The sequence below is a fragment of the Oryx dammah genome, unplaced genomic scaffold (genome assembly GCF_014754425.2).
Source record: "Oryx dammah isolate SB20612 unplaced genomic scaffold, SCBI_Odam_1.1 HiC_scaffold_12, whole genome shotgun sequence".
Lineage (NCBI taxonomy): Eukaryota > Metazoa > Chordata > Mammalia > Artiodactyla > Bovidae > Oryx > Oryx dammah.
In genome coordinates, this window is record NW_024070196.1 from 60,076,126 (window position 1) to 60,102,541 (window position 26,416).

General features: G+C 53.4%; 1 protein-coding gene across 3 annotated transcripts in view; it reads left to right on the plus strand.

Annotated features, from left to right (window-relative positions):
* Window positions 1–26,416, plus strand: part of RBM19 (RNA binding motif protein 19) — a 121,641-nt gene that overhangs the window by 61,687 nt on the left and 33,538 nt on the right. For all 3 annotated transcript variants that reach the window (XM_040251643.1, XM_040251645.1, XM_040251644.1), the window contains one exon: window positions 24,296–24,401. In XM_040251643.1, the coding sequence (XP_040107577.1) occupies window positions 24,296–24,401 (106 nt within the window). The remainder of the gene's footprint in view (window positions 1–24,295; window positions 24,402–26,416) is intronic.

A 26,416-nucleotide genomic window follows, 5' to 3' on the forward strand; every position in this document is an offset into this window, starting at 1 on the left:
TGACTGAGCAACTAAACTAAACAGCATCAGCAACAAGTGCTCACCAGGGGCGTTTGTGCCCACTGGGGGACGCTCGGCTGTATCTGCAGTGGTGTTTGGTCATCAGGGTGCAGGTGCCAGTGGCCTCAAGTGTAGGCCAGGCATCCTCCAGGGCACAGGACGGCCGCCCCACAACAACAGATTATCCTGCATAAGACGTGGGTGGTGCCGGGCTGGAGAAACCCTGGACTGTAGGGAAAGGGACCTTATTTGCAGAGGAAACAGCAGAGGAGCTGTGAGTGTGCCAGTGTTTTTAAATAGGGCTGCTGTCGGCATGGGATGAGGGCCGTCTGAGGGGTATTTCATCTGTAAAGCTGCCACTTAATCAGTGCCACTGATGTCCCCACCTTCATGGTGACAACCAAAAGCAGCCCCCTTCTGGGCAAGGGGTGCCTCTTTCCTTAAGAATCCCTGCCTCGGGGGCTTCCCTGGTAGCTCGGTGGTAAAGAATCCGCCTGCCAGTGCAGGAGACAAGGGTTTGATCCCTGGTCCGGGAAGATCCCACGTGCCTCGGAGCAACTAAGCCCATATGCCACAACTTCTAAGCCAGTGCTCTAGAGCCCAGGAGCCACAACCCCTGAAGCCCACATGCTCTAGAGCCCATGTTCCACAGCCCTTCGTACCACAGCTGGACAGTATGCCCTGCTCACTGCAACCGGAGAAAGCCTGAGCGGAGCACGGAAGACCCAGAGCAGCCAAAAATAAAACTAAACAAAAAAACCTGCTTTAGTTTTGTTTTTAGTCATGGATGTATGCCCAGTGCCAACCTAAAGTCTTATGCATCTTTTTTTTTAAAATAAATGTTTCATTTTCTTGGCTGCACCACATTGCATGTGGGATCTTAGTTCCTGACTAGGGATCAAGCCCAAAACCACTGCATTGGAAGCGAGGAGTCTTAACCACTGGACCTCCAGAGAAGTCCCTTTGCACATCCCTTTTTATATTTAGTGTTTACCGCAGTCCCAGGAGGTCGATGTTTTACCTCTATTGTAAAGATAAGAAAAAAATGATGACTAGAGAGGTGACAGCCCTTATCTGCAGCCAAGAAGCAGGGAAGACAGGGTTCAAACCCGGACCTGTCAGAGGCCAAAGTCTCAGTCACTCTGCTCACCAATCCTCTTGGAGCCTTTGTCTCCTCACCAGTTAAATGGGTGGAAGTGATAACCATTCTCCCATCTCAGATGTTTTCCTGAGAATCATGAGAGAGAATGCATGCAAAAGGCCTTTGGATAAGTACAGGGTACAGATGTAAGGAAATTGTAGTGATTGTTGTACCTGCCAAGAATCTAAAGCCATCTGAACAGTGAAAAGTGTTTTTCATGAACCCATGTCATCAGCTGAGTCAGTGGCCCCTGGAATGTGAGCCTTTAAAGCTAGACGAAGTTGGGGCTGAAACATGCAAAGTGGCCACATGGCTGTCTCAAATTCCCTTTGGGTGATCAGATGCTGGCTTCTTCAGGACTGTTACGTGCTGTGTCATTAAACAAACTGGTTATATTATGGTATTTCAAGGGGGTTGTTTTTTAGAGCATTGAGTTTATACAAAAAGCATCATGGGTGTAGTAGTTAAGTCCCCCCAACCCAGAATCTCAACAGAGCAATGTTCTGTGCTGTCTGTCTGTCCCCAGCTTGGATGGGTGATGGGGGGAGGGGGTGGGCAGTAAGTTGGGGAACCAACAGCAGGGTGGGCTGCATGTCCAGATCACCTTGGGGACTTTTAACAGTGGGGTAGACAGAGCCTCATCCCAGCCCAGTTAAAGTGGAGCCTCTGGGTACTGGCTTTTTTTTTTTTTTTTTGAACAACTTAAATAAGAATGTATTTTTTCAAAAACAGGATTGTTTTTATCATTGCAGTGCAGTTCTCAAAAATCATGAAATTATCTTGGATTCAGTCACCTTATCTAATCTATAGACCTTATTCACATTTTGTCAGTTGTCCTAATAATGTCCTTTATTTGGGGAGGGGGCGGAGGGGCCAGGTCCGATTCAAAATCCAACCCAGGATCACATGTTGCATTTAGTTCACTCATCTCTTTAGTGTTTGTCACTCCAGTCGTGTCTGACTCTTTGCGATCCCATGGACTGTAGCCCACCAGGCTTCTCTGTCCGTGGAATTCTCCAGGCAAGAATACAGGAGTGGGTTGCCATTCTCTTCTCCAGCTGATCTTCCCAACCCAGGGATCCAACCTGAGTCTCCCACATTGCAGGCAAAGTCTTTACCATCTGAGCCACCAGGGAAACCCAGTTTCCTTTAATTTTGGAGACATTACCTGGCATTTCTTTGCCTTCCGTGACCATGACAGTTTTGGAGCAGCCAGCCAGTTGTCTTGTAGATGTTCCCAGCTGTGTCTGCAGGCTGCTTCCTCGGGATTAGGTTGGATCGAGGCTCTTTGGTGGCGATAACCTCAGAAACGGCATCCTCTGAGGTGCCCAGTGTCAGGAGGCACCTCTGCTTTGTCCCACTGCTGATGATGTTATCTTTCTTTTAAATTAATTAATTGGTCGCACAGGATCTTAGTTGTGGCTCAGAAGCTTTTGGATTCAAAGGCTCAGTGGTTGCAGCGCACAGGCATCTGTCTAGTTGCATTACAAGGACTCGGTTGCCCCGTGGCATGTGGAATCTTAGTTCCCAGACTCTCTGCATTAGAAGGCAGGTTCTTAACTACTGGACACCAGGTGATGTTATCTTTGATCACTTGGTTAAAGTAGCTTCTGCCAAGTTTCTCCACTGTTAACCTATTATTGTTCCCTTTGCAATTATCAATATTAATAGTAAATATCTCATCTCGGGAGGTGCTTTGGGGCTCTGCAAATATCCTGTGTCTGGGCTCGCCATACTGCGGTTAGCATCCACTGATGGTGCCTGAATTATTCATTGCTGTGCTGGCTAACAAATGGTGATTTTGTAATTCATTCATTGCCCACGTTTATTGGTTGGTAGTCTCCTGGGAAGAGCCTCTCTGCCCTCTCCCTACCCCCGCCCCACCCATATTTATTTTTTAAATTTTTATCAGTGTAGGCTCAAGAATTGTTCAATGAGTCATAACCCATGATCATCATTATTTATTATGTTATTGAAATTGTCCCCAGTTTGGCCACTGGAAACTCCTTCGGGCTGGGGTGCATCCTTTTGACATGTCTCTCTCTTTTCTCCCCCTCTTTGAGTACTTCCTTATCTTCTGGTGTAACAAGACATTGCAGATTCATCTTGTACTTTTTCAGCTCCAGCCCTGGAACCAGCCATGTCTCCAAGGAGCCCTAGTTCTTTTCAGTGGGTGGTGGTATTTAGATACCCAGATCTGGGTGCTGGGTGTGTTCAGGGGTCTCATGGCCTCTGGACCAGGATTTTAGCTCTTTTAGGGCAGGATAATTTTCTGTGATAGAGGCTGTCCTACATATTGTGGGGCATTTAACAGCATCCCTGACCTCTAGTGCTAGATGTTGGAATTTTAGTGTCTGGAAGCAGTGGTGGTTACAGAATTTCTCCAGTGGGAGAGACGGGGTGTCTGCAGGGACTCACGTAGAAGCTGTTTTCACACGGTAATGAAGCATATGTCTTATTTAGAGAGCAGGTGGCATGGGGACAGTTGAAAGTGCTGAGGGCTAAGGTACCCCCAAGTCACTCCTTGGAGCCATCTGTGGTCTTGGTCCAGCTCCCCTCCCCAAAACTCTCCGAGCCTTCTCATCTTCCTCTGCCTAGGGCTCTCATTTTAAATTCACCCCAACCCCAGTGCCTTCTCGCATCCTTCCTGGTACCAAATAGGCTTTGTCTTGCAGCTCTTTTTTAGTATGACCTTATTTAAAATAAAATGTGCTGGTCCGGGTCCTTTACCTCTGAGGCAGAAGTGTAGTACTGGAACATAGAGTGATGCCCAATTGGGATGAGGCTTTACAGCCTGCAGACCCTTCTGTGAACCCCTGTGGCGGCGGCCTGGCCTGGAGGCCAGGCCACACGTGGGTCAGTGCCGTGTCCACCGGCCCAGAGTCCCACAGGCCAGGCTGCCGATGTCACTGAACAACCTGTTAAAACGTGGAGAACCAGGCAGCCTGTTAGTCTGTCCATTCCAAGGGGAGTGAAGAGTTTCTTCTTCTTTTTTTAATATTTTTTTAATATTTATTTGGCTACACTGGGTCTTAGTTGCAGCATGGGGGATCTTTCCTTGTGGCATGTGGACTCTCAGTTACGCAATGGAGGATCAAGTTCCCTGACCATGGATTGAGCCCAGGCCCCCTGCCTTGGGAGCCTGGAGTCCCAGCCCCGGGACCACCAGGGAAGTCCAGAGGTTTTCCTTCTTTTCACCACAAGCCAGAAGACCACCCCCCCCCAGCACTGCATCTCCTCCTGTATTACCACCATTCTGTGTCTGGCACCCCCGTTTCAGAGCTTCCTTCCCCAACACATCCCCAGACAGCTCCAGGCTGGACTTCCTGGGACCCCTGCCTGCTGATGGGCCTGGCAGCTTCCTGGCAGGAGTTGCAGTTACGGGAGCTTTAGCAGCTGGGGTGCCGGCCGCCAGGTGTGGCTCTGGACACACCCTCGGGTGGAGGGCGTCTGCATCACCTGTGCGGGCAGGGCTGGCTTCCATCCGGACGGACTGGTCGCCTAAAAGAGCCATTCACCACCCCCAGCGTTAGCGTTATTTCCAGAGTCAGTGGTGTAAGGAACAATGGTGGTTTGTAGAATGAAGGGTTTCTCCAGCTCCTAGAAGCAAGCTCCACTCAAGTCAGGGAGACAGGAGGTCACAGTGCCATAAACATGGCTCCATTTCTTGTCCACACCCTCTGTCCACACTGCCACCTAGCATCCTGACTGTCCTGTCCTCTCCTGTCCCCAGCTTCATCCTCCTCCATCCATGGGCCCCCAAAGGAGGGAGGAAGCCACTCAAAAGCTTTGACAGGCAGTGGCTTTAAAGAAAGCTTCCCAGGTGGCACAGTGGTAAGGAATCCACCTGCCAATGCAAGAGACATGGGTTCAATCCCTGAGTCGGGAAGATCCCCTGGAGGGGGAAATGGCAACCCACTCCAGTATTCTTGTCTTGAAAATCCCTTGGACAGAGGAGCCTGGTAGTCTGCAGTCCATGGGGTCACAAAGAGTGGGATATGCATGCACAGCTTTAAATAAAGACCCTTGAGGCTGTGGATATAAAAGGAACGTAGCTGACAGCCGGAGAAAGGCACAGTTGGGAGTGGATGTCCCTACAGCTTTTCTAATTCACTCGTTTCTCTGCTGCAAAGGTAGATAGGGAAGGCATGCCCACTTGGATCCTGGGAAGAAATGTTCTCAGCCTCCCATCTCTCCAGTCGGGAACCTTCTCTAGCTGCAGGTGCTTCGATTATTTTTTTGGGGTGGGGACATCAGGCCACACGACCCTCGTCCTCCTTCCTCCATTCCCATGACAGATCGTTAAATCATTCCACAGGAGCCAGCACTCAGGCTGAATGACCGCAACAGCTGTATCACGGCAACTGTACCTGCCTCCGGTTCTGTCACTTCCTTCTGCAGCCGGGGCTGCTGAGAAACTTGGTTGAGAAAAGTCATTTTCAGGGCCGGGCAGGGAATCCAAGACGATAAGTGTTTCAAAGCTCCCTCCCGTGTCCACACACCCTTTAGAGCAATGCCCAGTTAGGGCAAAGCTTGCCCATGGAACGAAGCAGATTGGGGGGATGGGCATTTGGGAGGTGATGTAGGTGCTTAGGTTGGCAGGCCAAAAACTAAAGGGCATTACAGACTAAGTGAAAAAAAATTTTTTTAATTTTTATTTATTGATTATTATTATTTGAGGGGGGTGCTATGCTGGGTCTTTGTCGCTGCATGCAGGCTTTCTCTAGTTGCAGCGAGCTACTCTCTGGGCTTCCCAGGTGGTGCTAGTGGTAAAGAACCCGCCTGTCAATGCAGGAGACAGAGGAGATAACGGGTTCGATCCCTGGGTCGGGAAGATGCCTCTGGAGCAGGAAATGGCAACCCACTCCAGTATCCTTGCCTGGGGAATCCCCATGAATTGAGGAGCCTGGTGGGCTACAGTCCACAGGGTCGCAAAGAGGCCGACACAGCTGAAGCGCCTGAGCAGGCACGCCCCCTCTGGTTGTGGTGCTCGGGCTTCTCGTTGCAGAGCACAGGTCTAGGGTGCGTGGACTCACTAGTCAGGGCACATGGGCTCCGTTGCCTGTTTCATGTGGGATCTTCCTGAACCAGGGATGGGACCCATGTCCACTGCATTGGCAGGCAGATTCTTAATCACTGGGCTTCCAGGGAAGTCCGACCAAGTGACATTTGATGAGGTCCATGGGGCAGCAAAGAGCCGGACACGACTAAGTGACTGAGCACACAGCCACAGATATTGTCATTTGGTTCTCCCCACACCAGAAGCTTGGAGAAAGGATGTAGGAATAGAGAGATCAGCAGGTGACCCGGGAGCACCAAGGGGAGGTCAGGAAGGAGCAGTCGTACCCCGGGGGCGGCCGAGGCCACTGCTGTGTCACCAGGGCCTGATCCGACAGAGACTCCTGAGATGGGCACAGAGGCCTTTCCAGAACAGTCCGCCTGAGAGCCTGCGCCCTGCCAGCTGGACTGCCCCCCAGGGCCAGGGCTGCCCTGCACTTGGGATTGAGCAGGCCCTGGGAGCAGAGTGGGGGCCACCGGAGGGGGGCGCTGGCAGGAAGGAGGAGTCGGAGTCCTCGGGACCGGCGCCACAGCTGCAGCCACCCGCCCGCACTGGGCAGGGAGTGTGCGGCAGTCTGGTCCCTTGCGCTGCTCCCCACGGGCCGCCGCTGTAGCTGGTGGCTTGTGCTTCTCTCCAGAAATAGTGCTGTGGGCACATGCCCTCCTGTGTCCTGCCGTCTCCCTGCTGGGTTTTGTTTTCTTTTTTTAACTCCCTGACACCTGTTTTTTGGTTTTGTGTTCTTCTGTGTTGTCTTCCACTTAATCGACTATCTTGGCTAAGTCTGGTTTGGGGGCAGATTTCTAACACTGCACCCCCAGAGGGGAGTAGGGAGAGGGGAGTGCCCTGTTCTTCTGAGCATAGCTTCCTCTCCTCCAAGGACAGAGTGTTCAGGCGGGTATTCTCTGCTCGTGGTCCTAGAGAAGCTGAGTTGGGGGCTGCTGGAGTGTCTCCAGGCCCAGCCATCTGCAATGGCAGGCTCCCGGGAAACCATCCCCTGTTAGGGTCTCCTCCAGTGGATGTCGCCTTGGGAGGGCGAGTGGGGGAGGCCTAATGATACTTTCTGCAAACCTCCCTAATTACCAGCCAACATGAATTTTCTCACGGCCTCTGATAGTGCCCCCTGATCATACAGACAGACCTCGGAGATACTGTGGTTCAGATCCAGACCACATCAATCAGGAGATTCACAATAAAGCGAGGCGCACACACATTCTCTTTGGTTTCCCAGCACACGTAAGTTATGTGTTCACTCTGCTGTTAAGAAAATCCATGAAGTGTGCAACACATTGTGTCTAAAACAATAATGTACTTACCTTAATTGAAAATTACCTTCCTGAGAAGTCCCTGGCAGTCCAAGGGTTATGACTCAGTGCTTTCACTGCTGAGGGTCCAGGTTCAGTTCCTGATTGGGCAACTAAGATCCCACAAGCCTGTTGGCATGGCCTAAATAAATAAATAAATAGTTCCTGATTGCTTAAAAATACCAAAATGATTACAGTCATCACATCCAAATTCACTGGTCAGGGACCACCACAACCAATATAACAGCGATGCAAAAGTTTGAAATGTTTCAAGAATTGCTAGAATGTGATGCAGACACAAAGTAACCAGATTCTGCTGGGAAAAATGGTACCAGTAGACTTGCTCGATGCAGGGGTACTGCAAATCTTCAATTTGTTTTGAAAAAAAGTGCTGTTATATCTACAAACCACAGGAAAACGAGGTCTGCTTATAAATACCTGATCAGGGAAAACAAGTAGCCCAGGAAGGAGCCAGGAGGTAACGACACCTGGTTTTCAAGGTGATGTGAGGAGGACAAGGCTGTGCAGGGGAAGGTTCTGAGCTGGGGTGAGGGGCGGGTGAGGGCGAGCAGCGACGGTGTGGTGACCGAGAGGAGTGGGATTGGGCCAGAGGATGAGATTGGTCTGGAACTGGGGTTGTCAAACTTCTGTAAAGAGCCTGTGATGGTTAATTTTAAGCATCAACTTGACAGGGCCACGACGTGCCCAGAAAGCTGGTAAAGCATCATTTCTGTCTGTGAGGGCCTTTCTGGCAGGGGTGAGCCTTTGACTTGGTGAACTGAGTAAAGGGCAGGAACCTCACCGGGGTGGGGGGCGGGGGGGGAACCGTCCACGGCCTTCCGCCAGAGCCCAAATAGAACAAAACAGTGCTGGAAGCGGCACTCTGCTCTTCTGCCCCCAGACATTGCTGCTACTTGTTCTCAGGCCTTGGAACTCAGACCAGACTCAGGCCAAGGCCCCTGGTTCCTGACCGTTTGACCTGGGACTTAAACACCATTGCTCCCCTGGTTCTCTGACCCTTGAACTTGGACCAGAGCTAGCTTTCCTGGGCCCCCAGCTTGCAGGTGGCAGATTGTGGGGGCCAGTCTGCCTTAGTAAATGTCTTTCTGTGTATGTATTGGATTGGCCAAAAACTTTATGCACGTTTTCCCTATGATGTTGTGGAAAAACCCAGATAAACTTTTTGGCCAACACAAGATAGATAGATAGATAGATGGATGGATAGATAGATAGATAGATAGATAGATAGATAACCTATTGGCTTTGTTTCTCTGGAGAACCCTGAGCCAGAGGATAAATACGTTCGGCCTTGTGGGCTGCGTAGTCTCCATCAGATACTCAGCTCCGTCTGACTCGCCAGCAGGCCTAAACAGACTATAAGCAGACAGGCAGAGCTGTGCTCCGTTGAAACCTTACCGACCCAGAGAGGTAATAGGCCAGATTTGGCCTGTGGGCCATAGATTGCCAACTCCTGGTTTAAAAGAACCAGTCGCTTTTTCCTTATCAGAATAGACACGGATACTGGAGAGCAGGTGATGCATCTGCTGCAGTAACTGACCGTCCACCCCACCCCTCAGTCCATCCCATATGCCATCAGTGAGTGTCCCCAGAACACCATAGTAATGTTCACTGGCAGAGCTGTTCCCCACCAGGGAAATCACACATGCACGCACGCACGCACGCACACACACACCTGCAGAATCAATCACGCACGTACGCACGCGCACACACACACACACACACACACACACACACGCACCTGCAGAATCCCGGGGTCCAAACCATACCTGTGTGCAGCTACCCTGTTTCGCTTTGGAGAGGATGAACTCGAGCATCCCCAGGCCCTGGGGCAGCCTGTCTGGTGAACAGAGCATCAGTCTGTGGATGCTGCGCATCATCAGTCTGTGAGTACCAGTCCCATCTCTGCCACTCGACCTATAGAAGGGAGGCGGGGCCAGGGGCCTTCCCGCTCTTCCTCATCTGTCAGGTAGGTTGCAGTCCCAGGACTGCTCTGCATTGGCCCAGAAAGTCAGAACTTGCCCGAGAGGAGCACCCTTACCTGCCTCACCTGGTCCCCTGGACTGACTCTGTCCTCCTCCCCTTCATTTGTTCCTTGTGCTCTTAGCATGCACTAAGGGCACAGTTCTGTGTGAAATGCTTTAGACATTATGTCTCCTTTAAGCCCCACCACAGCTCTGTTGAGTGTAGGGGGTTGTTATCCCCATTTTTACAGACTCGCAAGCCAAGGCAGAGAGTGGGGGAGGCAGCTTGACCCCCAAGCTTGTGTCGTGAGCCCGTGTATCCCTTGTCACACCACCTGTGCCTCCTGACCTCTGATCTCTCCCACGGTGAGTGGTTATTGTTGTTGTTGAGTCTCTCAGTCACGTCTGATTCTTTGTGACCCCTTCATGGACTGTAGCCAGCCAAGCTCCTCTGTCCATGGGATTTCCCAGACAAGAATACTGGAGTGGGTTGCCATTTCCTCTGCCAGGGGATCTTCCCGACCCAGGGATCGAAGCCTCGACTCTTACACCTCCTGCATTAGCAGGCAGGTTCTTTACCACTGAGCCACCTGGGAAGCCCTGGTTTGAATGGGGGCCACCCCAAACATGGGGTGCGAACTCATCCTTGTCTTTGGAGGAACAGCTCCCCACCAGGGGTTGGGAAACAAGACATCTATTCTATTTAGAATTTCTGTTTCCCTGGGGGTGGGGGGTGGCTTGAATGGAGCCAGAGAAATCAAGCCTGGTTTTCTTTTCTCTCCCATCTTGCCCCACAAGGGCGTGAAAACATTTGATTGTTTTTCTCTCCCAATAATGCCCCACGCCCACCACAAGGTGCGCGTCACCCCAGGTCTGCTGCTTCTGAAGAAGCTGCAGCCACACTTCCTGTCTTCCAAATGAAACGGGGGCAGTGGGGGGCAGCCGGGGAGATGCAGCCAAGATCCACACCCCACGTGCTGAGAGGCAGCTGGGAGATAAAGCACGTCCAGGGCTTTGTACTTTGCCAGAGACAGGATAATTTACTCTTCCCTCCTCTCAAACTTTGCAAAGGACGCTCTTTAACTTGCTGGGTAGATAAACAGTGTTTGTTGCGGAGGGGACCTCTCCCTACTGACGACTGACTCTTCTTCCCTTCCTCTTCACCTCTGCCTGGGGCTCGTCGATTTTCTTACAGCCCGAATCCTGTCTGGCCCTAATTGGGTTTCTTATCATGGAAAGACCTCCCCACCTCAACCCGAGGCACCTGTACACACCAAGATACACCCCACGGCAGGACCCATCATGGCTCTCACGTCCAGACTCTCTCCCTCTCCTCCCCCCAGAGCCACTGGAACCGGCTCTCCGGAGGCCATTTCTCTCCATCCCTGATTCCAGACCCCTCCAGCTCTTAGCTCCCACTGGACTCTCAGCTCCTAAACTTCCTCTTCCCTCCTGTAGTTGAACCGAGCTCTGCGCTGGTTTATTCAACCCCAAACAAATGGCTCCCTCTTACCAATCCATTTCCACCTCTCCCTGCCTCTGAAAACTTGCCAGCCAGCCCGAGCTTGGTTTGTTTTATTGTCATTTTCTTTCCCAGGCTTTTAAAAATCCTGTTTGTCCCAGTCAATCAGAGTGAGCATCCCCCTCCGGCTCAGCGCCAGTGAGGGACCGTCTACTCCCTGTCTCCCGCCAGCCCCTGGAAGGGCCTCCCAGGCCTTCCATCAAAGGCCCACGCTGTGGATTTTCCTCCCGCATCATCTGCAAGGGTGTGTCAGCTCTCTTCCCCCTGGTGACAACCTGCCGGCTTTTTTTGGAAAGCTCAGATATTGAGGCTGCTCGGTTATCTGAGGCACAATCCAGTCTGAGCCCTCTGGACCAGAGAAGGGGGTCCCTCCCGGGTGTGAGGTGTCAGTCTGGGGGCCTGCCTGGCAGACCCAGCGACCACACTGTCTGCCTCTTCCCAGCCACGAGTAGGGCTCGATGGATGCTCAGGACGCTTGCTAAGGGGATGGAGAGCTTCCTGACGCTGTGGGGGTCCTGGAGCCTTCCTTCTAATGGCAGGTGTCAGAAGTTTCTAGGATCCCGAGCTCTTCAGGAGCTGCTTTCCGTATCTGTCAGCATCTCCTTAGCCTCTTTTTCTGCTCCCTCCCATCACTCGCCTGATGGCTTCCCAGTGGCTGGCAGGCTCCAGCGAGAACCTGAGGAGGGGTTGCAGGAACAGAAGTGGGTTACTGCAGTGGCCTGGGGATGCAGGACAGCAGAGGAAGAAATCGGGGAACTCCATGGTCAGACAGCCCTGGACATCACCCTATGAGTTCAGACAGACAGCCCCTTGGGGTCACGTACACTCTGGGAGCTCAGCCTCCATGAACCTTGCTCCCAGCAGTGAATGAGAGCAACAGTCTCCACCCTTTTTGGCACCAGGGACCAATTTCGTGGAAGATGGTTTTTCCCTGGACTGGAAGTGGGGGAGTGGGGGTTGTTTCAGGATGATTAAAGCACATTACTTTTATTGTGCACTTTATTTCTAATCCAATGCCGCCGCCAATCTGACAGGAGGTAGGGGTCTGCAGCCCAGAGACTGGGGACCCCTGGATGAGAGCTTCCTACAAGGCCCCAGGCGCCCGTTTACCTCCCTGAGCTGTGTTTCCTGTTTCTGGCATCGAGGACCTGGGTCATAAGAGGGACCAAACATGGTTTGTTCTGCTGCACACCAAGCGTCGTTAGCCCCATCCTGAGCCCTGGCCGCACGGTAATCCAGCAGGGAAGAAGGACCTTAAGCAAAGAGAGCAAGATACACGGAAGGATGGAAGTCAGTGACATCCAGGAAGAGGCGTGCCTTGGGTGATGGCAGAGGCAAAGCTGGTGTATGTCAGCGGGCTGGGTGGGAAGCCTTCAGGATCCTCCACCTGGCAGTCTGTCCCGCTCACCATTTTGTGAGGCGACAACCAGGCTTATAGGTCTCTGTTGACCTCTAAGTCACTGAGCCCAGGACACATTACAGAAGGCATGTCAGGGCTGTGTAGATACGTCTGCCATTTGCCCCTGCACCTGATGGCCCTGGGCTGCTGTGCTTGGCCAGTTATTTTAAGACCATGTATTGGGTTTTTTTGGATTCACACAGGGGTCAGCAAACTAAGGCTCACATGCCAGCCCCCTGAGGCTTCCCAGGTGGGGCTAGTGGTAAAGAGCCTGCCTGCCAGTGCAAGACACTCGGGTTCAATCCCTGGGTCAGAAAGGTCCCCTGGAGGAGGGCATGGCAACCCTTTCCAGTGTTCTTGCCTGGAGAATCCCATGGAGGAGCCTGGCAGGCTATAGTTCATGGGGTCACAAAGAGTCAGACACACTGAAGCAGCTTAGCACAGCCCCCTCGCTTTGTTAATAAAGTCTCACTGGCACATAGCTGTTTGTTGACCCACTGCAGTGGCAGAGCTGAGAAGTTGTAAAGGCAAAACTATAGACTGTCTGACCCTTTGCAGAAGAAGCGTGTGTACCCCTGGTCAGCCCTCACTTCTTGAGGCCTTTTATTAACCTCTTGGCCCTTCTCAGCTGCTCTGGGACAAGAAATTAAATCAACGAGTTTGCAAAGTTAAAGCAAACAGGCTTTCAGTGGGAGGGGGCAGGGTCAAGGGCCCTCCCATGGGTGACCAGTGGAAGCTCAGTGTGTGGGCTTAATGGCATCATTCTCTTTTGCCCGTGGGACTCTGCTTCCTTCTGGAGTCTACACAAACGCGTGGCGCGGGTGGTGTGCGACTTGCCATGCTCTGAGACCCCTGCTTCCCCACGCCTCTGTCCTCGACCCCAGTGGTGGCGTTGACTCGCATCCCGTCGGAGCTCCGATTCCTGAACCCGTGCAGGATGCTCTCGCCTTCCCGCCCCTTTTCCTAGAGCTGCTGTCGGGACACTAGAGGCTGGTCTGGATGCCGAGTTGCCACCTTGTGCTTCTCCAGAGAGATGAGAATGGCCGGCCTGCAGCCGTGAGGCAGGCATGCTCACTGGTGCGCCCAGCAGCCCCGAGTTGCTCTGTGGCCCATGTTCAGTCTCCCCGGGATGCATCAGGAAGTGGGAGATGCTGTTGGCAGCTGTGGGCTGCTGGTTGGCACTACAGTGGGGGGACCATCAGTGGAGAGTTTCTAATCCCCCCCCAGTGACTAGAACTTTTCTGCTTAACCACCTGTGCCCCTTAAGATCCCTTCAAAACCTTACAAGCTCAGCGGAAGTTCTCCCCATATTTGTAAAATCTGGTTTCTCTTTTTTTTTTTTTCCTGCACATTCTCCTTGTCTTCGTCTACCCACCATCCACGGTCCCCAGTTAGGACCTTGTGGATCACTGGGAGACCTGTGCCCTTAGCTTGAGGTGTCAGAACAGGCCATGTTAGTTTGGGAGAGTGGTGTGGGCCTGATGGCAATCAACCGGAGGTCATCTGGCTTCATGACATGCAGTCCTCCCTAGGGTTCTGAGCGTTAAGATGGATCCAGAAGAAATGACGTTGAAGGGGCCCTTCTGTGTGTGTATGGATGTGGCAGAGGAGGGGGCGGACACTGAGTGGAGGTGCCAGGGGCTGAGAAGTGGAGTGGCCCCGCCTTCATTCAGCCTGCTCAGGAGGTCTGGCCGTGATCTGGCAGCGGGCATCATGAGGGCTGTGGGCCAAAGGGCAAGGGGTATCTGCCCAGCACACCATGCCCATCCTGGATAGGGGATCCAGCTGCCTGCCCTGTTTAGCATGGGAATGAACCATACCCTTTCCTGCCTCACAGAGACCCCAGGAGGGTACAATTCTAATCCAGTATGAGAGGCTCAGAGTCTGGTCGTGAAGGGGGTGCCTGGGAGTGGTCCTTCTCTGAGCAAGCAGCAGCAGCGATGGGCAGTCACCAGGTATCAAAAGGCGTCAAGTTGTACCCATGTTTAACACCGACTTCAGACTTCCTGGATGCTCTCACCCTCATTTCCTATTTTCTGCAGTTACCGTGGAAATATCAGGCACCACAGAGACCATTGCAGGAAGTCAGATACGCAGCAGATTAATTCTTTAATCAGATGTAAGCCCACCAGAAAGAGGCTAGGTTTTAGAGGAAGGTTTTTTTTTCTTTCTTTCTAATTTTTTTTCCCCCTCTTGAATATTTTCTGTACTGAGACTAACACCAAAGGGTGTTAAATTGGTTCTGAATGTCCAGCTCTGGCTGCCCACATTCTTGTAACGATTTCATTAGCCTGAATTATCCACTTTATTTTCTTGTAATGGGATTAGCTGTACTTGAGGCAGCTGAAGACCCGAGGGGGAGAAAGGTGGTAGGGAGAGCATCCGCCACGTATTCCATTAGCTCAGCCCGGCAGAGGTGTGGAACCCACCAGAGTGCACGCCCCAGGCCGGCGGGCATGTCTAGGAGCTCTCCTTCCAAGAGGAAGAGGGGACACGTGCTGTCCCAGTGGGCTCGCTCAGCCCGAGGAAGACGGAGGAGCCTGGGTCTGGCTGAAGGATGCCTCCTTGGAGACAGTTCTTCTGATTGTCTTGTAACACTGGTAGGACACGTGGAGAATATGGAGCACTGCTGCTTTTTTCAGGGCTCCAAGAATCACACAGTCACATCTGGCCCTCTTAACCTCTTCTCCTTGCAGGAAACACCCGGGTTCCCCTTGGGAGGGGCCCTGACCTGCCCCGCCTACTCCTTCTCAGCTTGACCTGGCACATCATAAGAGCTTGGGAAGGGTCACTCTCTTGGCCCCAGTATAGATCTGTGTGAAGACAGGGGTGTTACTGATAAGACAGCTTCCCTTTCTTCCTTACTTGTGGGACCATGGTGTCAGCAGCCTCTGTATGGCAGGCTAATTATTCCCATTTTACAGATAAGGAAACTGAGCCTCAGAAAGCTGACGTCAGGTGCAGGGCTAGAATCTGAAACCACGTCTGACTCCAGACTTAGATTCTTTCAGCAATGCTGTGACTTGGCCCTTCGTGGTCAAAACTAGACTCATTCTGAGCATTCCCCCACTTTGCATAGTCCCAGGTGAATTCGAGGTTTCACCCAAGTGTTCAAGACAAAGACCTTTCACCTGGAGGTGTGTGACTGTCTTACTTCTTTTTCTCTTCCAAATTGGACTTCCCAACTGTGTTCCATGGAATACCAGTGTCTTGGGAGATGCTCATTGGAAGGGAGGAAAGATTCAATGGCTGGATGAGCTTGAGAAACACTGTTTTCTCTCTCACTCTTCTAGATAAATCCTCCCTGCTTGAGAGATTTTAAAGGCACTGACAAGGTCTGCAGCCAAGAAGCTTGCTGAGTTCTATTTAGCCAGATCTCTCCTACATGTATTTAGTTTCAGAAGTCTTCTTACACAAAATACCTATAAACATCTTTCAGGACAAATTTGAAAAATGTTTTTTTAAAAGTTACCTGTTCTTTCAAAAGTCTTTTTTTAATGGCATTTTCTGCCTGAAGCCTGTACTTGGATCTGACAGACAATGTTCAGTCTGGGGCTGCGTCCTGAAGAATGGTAAGGGGCAGTTCATTGGTTGCATGTGTGCCACCCACGAAGATGTCCATGCCTGGTTAGGTGCTGCGTGGCAAATGCAATGGGAAAACCCTCTCGTCCTCAGGGAGCCCAAGGGGGCCAGGAAGGGTAGGACAGGGGCCCAATCTGGGGTAGTAAAGAGTGGAGGAAATTCAATCACTTGGGAAGTAGACCAGCCCTTCTGATCACTTAGGATCGAATCAGAATAGAACCTACATGTGGGGATGCTAAAAACGGGGAGGGAGTCAGGTATCTTTGGCAGCTCAGCACTGAAAATGTTTTGACTTTGTTACCAGTATTTGAAAACTCTATTTCTTCAAAGAGTCTGGACTGCAGACCTCTTTAGAAAAAAGATCTCCCAGCTGGCTGTTTGGGATGGGGCTGAGGGGTCCTTGCCCACTCTGATGGAGCAGTGGTCCTCAACTTGGGCAGGCACACCCTCACCTGGAGGGCTTGTTACCACCTGGACTGCCGGATCTCCCCCAGTTTCCGATTTCAGAAAGAGAGGAGTGGGCTGAGGCTTTCTGACAAGCCTCCCAGGTGACACTGATGCTACTGGTCCAAGAATCGCCCAGAGTTGGGACTTGGCCAGTTTGCCCCAGCTCTTGGCCCCCTCCTGTCGTCTGTCTGGACCCAGAAATTTTTTACCTGAGGGCCAGCATTCTGTCCCTTACATTGTCCTGGCCCTGGCATATCTCAAGATGTTCTTATACTCCCTCCCTTTCTCTCTCTCTCTTCCCTGATTATCAGTCCAGCCTGGAAACGACTCAGCCAGGGTCACACAGGCAGCGAGGGCAGAGCCAGGCCAGGGCCCCTCCACCAGAACCTCTCAGGAGAGTCTGGGCTCTGCCTGGAACGCAGGCCCTGAATCTGATTCAGAGATACCATTTAACTGCTCATCCCCGAGAGGGTCATGTCTGCTTGCAGAGGACCCTGTGAAAGGCTATTGAGAAAAGCTAAGCGCTATCCTCCACACCTCCTTTCTCCCTTTCTTGGAAACCAGGCCATTCTTCAGCCTCCAAGAGGCAAGAATGAAAGGACTAGTGCACCGATGGTGATAAGGTAACCTTTCTACATCCAGCTTTCACCGTGATGAGTGGTGAGTAATTGGAAAAGTTCACTCTAAAAGGCACTCTTTAAAAAGCGAGCGAGAACAAAAGGAGGAGGAACAACTCTGAGCTTAAATATGCTGCCACGAACCGACTCCCAAACCCATTGCCTGCCCCCTCCCCACTACCACCCCCCACGACAAAGTAGAGGCCTGATTGGGGGTCAACACACAGCTTTATAACCTTTTGGGGGAGCGGTCACTGCAGGTGGAGCCTCGCACTGAGACCCCCTGCTCCTGGCTGCAGCTTGGCCAGGGTTGTCTGGAGGGAATGATGTCGTTGCTCTCCGACCCAGCAGGGCAGAATTTTGAACCCCATTGTCTGGGCTCTGGTCCCTTAGTGAGTAATCCTGCCCCCGCCTCCCCACACCCCCATTTTGCCGCTGTTACTCACTCCCTGCAGTTGAAGGAATCCCTGTGGCTATTTTGGAAGGAGCGTGGACCTCCAGGGGCCAAACACTCCCTGTGATACCGTGTGGTTGTGGAACATGAGAGAGTGTCCTGAGGACAGGACTGCGTGTCCTGGCCTGGCCCCAGACACACTGGTGTCTGTCACAATAGCGTATGCCTCGTGTGAGATGATCAGAGCGAAGGAGGGGGACCTGGCGCTCACCAGGGACTCGGTCAATGTCGAGTGAGTGTTTTTGTGAATGTTTACAGGGTGTTTTCTGTGGGCTAGGCGCAGGCCAGGGTTCCGCAGACGCAACAGAGACTAGACCCTGCTGTCTTAGAGTGTTCTTTCATCTCTTGTGGTTCTTTCTGAACGGCAAGGGAAAGACAGGTAAACAAGCCATTCCAGACAGTGCTCACAGGCGACAGAGAGTGGCTGGTGCAGCAGAGGAGCAGCGTTAGAGTCTGGGTTCTGCCTGGAACGCAGAAGGCCTCATTGAGAAGGTGGCATTCAAGCTGAGACTGGATGACAAGAGGGTCGATCATGGGAACAGCTCAGCACTGAGAGTTCTGGGTTATGGGAAGAGGAAGATCATAGGTTCTGAGGCTAGGCCAAGCTTGGTGGCTTCAGGAGCAGGAGGAGAGCCAGAGTGGTCAGGTTAGCCTCCGTTTCCCAGTTTATGAGGCCAGAGGATTGGACGAGGCAGCCTCGGCTAAAGGCTTTGCTCTGTACACATTCCAGAAGCTGGAGGTTTGGGTGGTGGATCGTGTTGCCTGGCCTCCCTTGGTTGCAGAAACCCACCTGTCCTAGATGGAGGGATGGGTTTGTCCTTAGGTGTCCATTCTGCCCATCCGTCCCTCTATCCTGCTCAGCTGGGGCCCTTAGCATCATGTGGCTGCCAACCTGCCACATTCACTTATCTAGTGGGAACTACTCCGTGGGTCCCTGAATTCACGGACGGACTCTTCATCAGCATGCGGGAACAGAGGGAGAGCGGTGAGCAGAGATCAGAAGCCCCAAGCTGTGGACACTAAGCAGTTGAGATGGGAAGGGGATTGATCCCGGAGTCCTCTTTTTAGACCCTTGGGCAGCGGTGGGGGAGCTCACCACCTGCCTGTAGCTCTTCCCTGCCAGCCCAGGATCCCTAAGAACAAAGTTGATGTCTGGCGCACCCTCACCTCTCACCTGGCAGCTTGCACAAAGAGCCCTTTGGCCAATTATTGATAGACAAGACCCAGTGAGCAGAGGCTCAGGGACAGACTGCCCACTTTGAGTTCAGCCTGGCTCATGACCACCTGTGGGACCTTGAACAGGTCACTTCACTTCCTGTTGTAGGTAATGACTCAGGGGTGACCTTGGAGAAATCACATAATTTGAGTTTTTTCCATCTATAAAATGGGCACAGCAGTGCCTAGATCATGAGGCTGTTGTGAGATCATGTGCAGCCCATGTTTAACATGCTGCAGGGCACGTGGCACTGAGAAGGACCGTAGGAATGGATGGGTATGTCATATGTGTTAGAGAATTGCTGGTGGCAGTGGTATACTGGAAAGGCTTCTAATGCCAAGAGATTTAGCCCTTTTTTTTCTTGGCTCTAGAAGAAACAGAAAGAAGCCTGCAGTTTATTCTTATCACAAAACCAGCCCTTCATCTCTTTCTTGTTCAGACCACAGTGGTGTTCAATTCTGGCTCCCTTGGGTGGCAGCTGATTTCTGCCCCACCCCAGCCCACTCAGTAATGCCTTGAGCACAGGTGGAGAGATGTCAGACTTCCCCCACGTGACTCAGCATTTCTGCTGGGACCCTGGTTCCTCCAATGGATCCAAATAGGAGAGCAGTAAGGACTTGTGTCCTGGGAGCAGAAGGGCTGAGGCTCCCTAGGGCGTGCCTGACCTCCACTTGGTGTCAGCATGCAGGCTGGAAGATTAGCCTTGCATGAAGCCTCTAAACCCAGGCATCAGAGTAGCTACAGAATCATCAGGTTCGGCATCTCTGGAGGGTTCTCTCTCTCTCTGTCTCCCCATCACTTCCTTCCCCTCCCCAACCCATCCCATCACTTCAGTGGAGGAGAGAGAGGCTGCTTCATCCTTTTCAGTAGCAGAGCCCAAAATACCCCCCCACTCCCCACCCCCAGGGCAAAGTTGCCATCCAGGATGGCAGCAGGCCTGGTCACAGAGCCTCAAGGGAGGGGATCCCTACACACACACACACACACACACACACACACACACACACACACATACATGCACACGAGCACACACGTACACACACACGTTGTATCTACATTCAGACCTTGTGTGCAAACAAATTTGCATGCCTGGACTTGTTTATGAGGCCCAGGCATAATTGGCTTGCCTCGCTCCACACCTCAGTGCCCCCTCCCACCTCCCCTCCCCCCTCCCCCAACCCCCACTGCACCTTGAAAGAAACCTGACAACAAACTCCAGTTGTTGAAAGCCCACGAATCCCCTACCAGTCACACGCTCCCCCGGCATGGCGGAGACGGGGGTGGGGCTGCGGCGTAGGGGGAGTGATGGGTGAACTAGAGGTGAATGAAATAATTGGAAAAGTGAGGTGTGAGTTTGTTACTGAAGTGTGAGCGTGGTGGGGGAGGGAAGGCGGGCCATGTTTAAAAGCCCGGTATGTCCTCTTTATTCACAGCTTCTGATACAGTAATTGCTATTTTGTGGTTTCTATTATCTACACAGTGGGGAGCATCCGTGTCTCCTTCCCAAGCCATAGAGTCTGAGCTTGGGTAGGGGCGGATGGGAGGGTGGGGTTCCTGGGTGCCCTGTCATCTTCTCCCTCTCTGGTTCCCTGGTGGCCCTGCCCAGCCTCACCCAAGCCTCTGCTCCCAGGAGACACACACAACTTCCTGCAAAGGCCGCTCTTAAACATGGCTCCGTGGGCTTTGCTGTCAGATAAGAACCTTAATAATGGTTGGTATTTATATATCGCTATCTCCAAGGAGCTAAAGGTACTTCATTGATTTTCTCTGCCGCCCCCCACCACCCCCCATCCCACCACACCAACCTTTTTTCTTTTTCTATTTTAATTCTCTTTCAATATCTCTCTGAGATCATTAGTATCGGCTTTATTTTCTCCCACACAGTAGTTTCAACCAAAGCCATCCACGTCCCCAGCATCCTTTCTCCACCAGGAGCAAAAGCTGGCTTGGGTTTTGCGTCCCGGGCCGTGGGGCTTAGGCGGGCCACTTGGCCTCTTTGGCGCTTTAAGTTTTCTCATCTGTAAAAACAGGAGGCAGTGACCCTTAACCCACAGTTGTTGTACCTGGAAACGGTATGTTTAAAAGCCCTAGCATATCACAGGCACTCTGTTGGTTGCTGGGGTGACAGCCACAATGACAGTGTCTTGACGCTCCAGCCATTCATTCTGGGGCTTCACAGGTAGCGGTTCTAAGATCTAAGCCTAATCTTCCAGCTGTTTCAGAAGCCCGCCCTCTCTCTTGTCACATTCTCAGAAGGAAGGAACAGACGGGCCCACCGTCGCCCCTTCACAGTCCTCCAAAAGATGCTGGGGTTCAGTCTCTCAGTCAGGTCTGAGTCTTTTATGACCCCATGGACTGTAGACCACCAGGCTCCTCTGTCCATGGGATTCTCTGGGCAAGAATACTGGAGTGCAGGGCCATTTCCTCCTCCAGGGGATCTTGATGGCCCAGGGATCAAACCCATGTCTCCCGCATTGCAGGCACATTCTTTACCATCGGAACCACCACGGAAGCCCCCACCCCCCAAAGAATAGTTTTGGTTTTGTTTTTTAAGCTCCTCGGGGCCTGGGACAGCATTTCCTTGGCCATGCAGATGTCTGTCTGGACAGCCCAGACAGGCTGTGACCTCCCCATCATTCCACCATCTCCCTGGGACAGGACCCCAACTCCCTGGTCCCTGCCCTCATCCCTTATGGATTGAGGCTGCCCTTCCATCCAGGCTTTCGCAGCCGAGCTCTCATATCCCATTTCTCCAGGCCATGTGAGCATGGCTCCTTCAACTTCTCTCCATCAGCTTTATTCTCCACCTTTTAATTATTTTCCTCGCCTTTCTCCGGACCCTCAGCTGCTTACCATGCATAGGGCGTCCACAGCTTGCAGTGCTCTGCGGAGAGGGAGGAATTAACCTCACCAGTCTCTCCCTCTGTCTGTCTCTCATGCACATGCACGTACACACACACATGCGCGCACGTGTGAGCTCCCCTGAAAGGAGCCAGGCACAGGAGGTTGGAGCCCCTGTGGGCAGACGCAGGGGGTTTGCACACAGTACGGAGGTAGAAGGAACTGGAACTCAGTCAGCCACCCTCACTGCGATCTCAGGCAAGTCACTGGACCCCTCAGAGCCTACACGGGGCAATCCTTGCCGCCCCCTACACTTAGCTTTCCTGCTTCATGCCAGATGGAGCCACACCCCGGGGACAGAAAGAAAGTCCCCGCTCCTGAAAGTGGTCCCCTCCAGATAACTGAAGGAGGTGAAACCTTGGGCAGTGGAGAGAGCTCTGGGTTCACGTCAGACAGTCCCCGGCTCACTCTCCAGCCCTGCTGCCTACTCGCAAGAAGCACTTGCCTCCCTGAACCTCAGTTTCCTCATCTGTAAAATGGGCATGGTGAGACCAATGATAATGAACGTTTGTGCTGTTGGTGTGTGTACCCCATGGCCTGGTTCCTCCACCCTCCAGGTGTGGGTGTGATGTCCCTAGTGGTCGTGTCCCCCTTCCACCAGGAGTACTGTTTCTTCATTCCAAAACTACCTTCAGACATCCACGCTGAGCCAGGCCCGGGGTGCCTTGCCACAGATCCAGTGATGAGTAAGATAGAAAGATGTGGTTTCTGCTCTCGCAGAGCTGGGTTCCAGCCTCAGAGGGAGGCAGAGAATTACTCGGGTGTCCGTATGGCAGCACCCTGAAGCACAGTGGGCCCTCAAACCCCAAGCAGATCAGCCAAGGCTGATGCCTTAAGTCAAAGCCTAAAAGAGCCTGGAAGCTGGGGCAGGAGTGGAGGGCTGGGCGGAGAGACCAGCACACCCATAGGTTGTGTCTGTCCAACGCCCAGCATGGCCTGGACATATACGGGTGCTTGCCAAGGTCCCCCTGCGCCCAAGAGCCTTCTCAGACCAGGTTTGGATCCATCCAGTGCTCCTGCCCCTGCAGCCCCCGTGGCTTTCTGAAGAACTTGGGGCCAAAGGGCTGCTTATATTTACCAGAAGGGGCCTACCAGAAAGTGTGTGTATCCCCTGCCTTCCGTGTCCAAGGCCAGCCCTGGAGGAGGCGCTAGGGCTTTGCTGGAGAAAGAGGCAGCGTGTCTGTCGTGGGGCGCGTCGGCCTTTAGGTGGCAGAATAAAGCAGGGTTTGTAGACTGGGCTCCGCTGGGTGCTCTCCCACCTCACCTTCCTGCTCATTCCCACCTGCCCAGCTTCCGGGCCCTTCCAAGTCGGCCATGAGCCCCAACTGGGGGTGGGGGGTGTTGGGAAGACTGACAGGGTGCCCCCCCCAACCCCTCCCCTTCCGGTAGGCCGGCCTCCTCACCAGCAGCAACACCCCCACCCCCTGCTCAGAGAGAGGCCAGGAGGGGGAGCAAAGAGGCCGGGCGCGCGCCAGGGAGACGTGCAGATTCATTTTGAGGCCTCATAATGCTGCATTTACACACCATCCTGCCTCCAGAAATTGGGCTGGCCGATGCCTGGTCATGCTGGCAGGGCCGCGGGTTAACTCCTCGGATTTAGCTTAGATCATTTCACGAGAGCTTACGGTCTTTACTGTGTTTTTTTCGCCCAATCGGTCTCTGGCCCTGAGGCGTCCTAGACCGTCGTGGGTAGGCGCGTATGCCCTGGCACCTGCAAGTGTGTGTAGATTTTCAAATAAAATAATACCTCTCTTCAGATGCCGTGCACATTAAATATTTATCGGCAGCAATCTTGTCTGTATATGTTTGATAAACGGACCTGAGGACCTGGGGGGCGGGGGGAGTGTGAAGGGGTAAAAGCAAGGGAGGCCCCATCCTTTTGTCCCGGAATTTCTCAAAGGTTTATCCTTTGGGGGCAGGGGGTAGAAAGGAGGGGAGGGGCTGGGGGGATGGCCAGGGACCATGTTTACCTGTCTGATCCCTGTTGGGAGGGGGCGGGGGGGCGAGCCATTTTCTCCTCCAGTGCTTGGCCTGACGTTGCTTAGCACATATCAAAACCCAGAGGCGGGTGGGAGAAGTGGAGTTCAGAGGGTGTGGCTGTGTGTCATTCAAGCACCAAGCGCTGAAGAAGCATTTCAGGTCCCGTGTCTGGGATCAGGGACTCATCCTGCGTACACAGTGCAGCCGTGGAGCCGAGTTCAGGTTAGGAGACTGTGCTGACCCCGAGTCCGGGGTCCCCCGGCGCGTGCACATGAGCAGGCCCTGGCTGGTCAGGTGTCCAGGAGGCTGGATCCCTGCCCCCTACTTGCTAAACATTTACCCCTGCCCTCCATCTCCCCAGGGGCAAAGGGAGGATGAGTGTGTCCACCCATTAGAAAGGAAGGGAAAAGTCTCCATCAGCCGGGTCATCCCCTTGCTGCCGGCGTGATGACCAAGGCCTGAAGGAAGGAGGCCACCCACGCGCCCCCGCCAGGGCACATGCTGGCCAGTGGGGAGCCAGCACTGACCCAAGTGTGTGCACACCTGTCTGTGCACACGTGTGTGGTCTGTAAGCACCCCGCTCTCCTGGCTGGCAAGGATCAGCGAATGGGGATCGGTCCTGGCCCACCTTCATGTCTGCCCCCGACCCGGCTCCAGTGCAGGCAGTTCTGAAACTCGCATGTTTTTGTTCCAGCACCTTCGGGGAGCTGAAGACCGTCCGCTTGCCGAAGAAGGTGACCGGTACTGGCACGCACAGAGGCTTCGGCTTCGTCGACTTCCTCACCAAGCAGGATGCGAAGGTAAGACCAGGGTCCCTCCCACCCAGCCTCTCCTTTCTGGGCCATTTTGCTAAAGAAGCAACAAGGCCTCTTAACAGATGTGGGTGCCCCTACCCGCCCCCCGCCAATGTGGGTTTCCTCGCCCCTCCTCCCCGCAACCCTACTAATTTGTATGATGTCCTTGGAAGAGAAGACCCTGGGTTTTGTGTTGAAGGAAGGGGCAGTTCAGGGTCCCGGCTACTGCAGGTCAGACGGCAAACGTGGGAGACAGTGTGGAGAGTGTGGAGGGGAGCCGGTGGTGCTCAGTGAGGAGGCCCCCAGACAGCCCAGTGGGAACCCCTGGGGTCACCTCTATCCCCACTTCTTCCCACTGGTGCCTGGGGCTTCTGTTTTGTGCTGGTTTCAGGTCAGGCCAGGCAGGTGCTGCTGTGTGTAAGCACGGGTGCAGAGCTACTTGGAGAGAGCTTTTCTTTCTAAAGCAAGGCGGCCTCTCCGGGTTTGGGGCTTGGCGCACGGGGGTCCTGAGCCCTCGTCCTCTCTCCCCAGCAGCAGAGAGGGCAGAGGCTGCGCGACCCAGGGTTCATTCAGCTGTGTCCGTGGTCACTGGGCCGGGGCGCCGTCACTGTGGGCTCCCTCTGTGAGCCGTGCCACAGCCCGCCAACCCCAACCCCAACCCCGGCCTGTCTTCCCTTGAGGGCTCAGTGCAACGGGGGGCAGCTCACGCTGAGGGTTGGCACGCACCCTGCCTGTGACAAGGCATCTTCGGAGAAGCAGGGTGTTGGTTGGGAGCACACCCATTGGCCTGCTGCAGGGGTGGAGCTGGAGGTGGCAGCTCAGGGACACAGCTGCGGCCTTCGTGGACCTGGGAAACACGCAAGGCAGAGAGGGCACCCTGGGACCCCAGCAAGCCTGCCAGCCAGCCACCTTTGTCTCTCAGCGTCTTGAACTCAAGTGCCTGCTTTGTTGACACGTGGCCATGTTTGTCCAGACATCTGCTCCTCTTTCTTCTCGCCTGGCAGCCCTTCCCTTGCCTCCCGTCCTCGTGGCAGGAGAGACCGCTCCCCCTGCTTGCAGCCGGCCCACGCACGGCCTTGACACTCACCATAAGGGATGCACCTGTGGGGGCCTCCACGCTGGCTGGGCGGGAAGCTGGGAACAGCAAGTCCAGAGCATGACTCCTAACGGCTGGCCGCTCTGCTTTCCCAGCTCTGCCCTGTTCCTCAGTCTCCTCGTCTGTAAAAAATGGGGCGATGACAGGTCCCACGGTCACAGAGGGAAGGCTGGTGGTAACACGGGTCCTGGCACACGGTGCTCATTCGCGCCAGCCCAGGTGCCTTCAGGGCTACCAGCTCTCCATCCGCGGACAGGAGAGGAGAGGCCTGCAAAGTAGTGCTTCTCCACTGTGTCTGTTGAGCCCTGAGCTTCTGTGTGTGTGTAGAACCACCGTCATCTGCTCTATGTCAGGGAGACTGTGACCGGAGGAGAAATGAAGGGGCTTCACTGCTGGTCCCTAAATCACATCTTTTATTCAGGGACAATTGGGTTTCCCAGGTTGCTCAGTGGTAAAGAATCTGCCTGCCAATGTAGGAGATGCAAGAGATACAGTTTCAATTCCTGGTTCAGGAAGATGCCCTGGAGGAGGGCATGGTAACCCACTCCAGTGGCCTTGCCTGGAGAATTCCATAGACAGAGGATCCTGGTGAGCTACAGTCCATGCGGTCGCAAAGAGTCGGACACGGCTAAAGCTACTTAGCATGACACAGCACAGCCAGGGCTGGCCGTCAGGGCACAGACTCTACAGCCAGGATCCTAGCACTTACTGCAGTATGACCTTGAGGGGGGGTCCTACCTGCCTCAGTTACCTCCCGTATAAAACAAGAACGGGACTTCCCTCATCCTGTTGTTGTGAGGTTTGGATGAAGTGATAGTCTCAGAGCGGGATTTGACCTCCATGAGCTCTGTGTGTTAAGTGCAATGAGAAGGAGGATGGTGAGGGTGGTGGTGGTGATGATTTGAGAAAAAGGCATAGAAGGAGC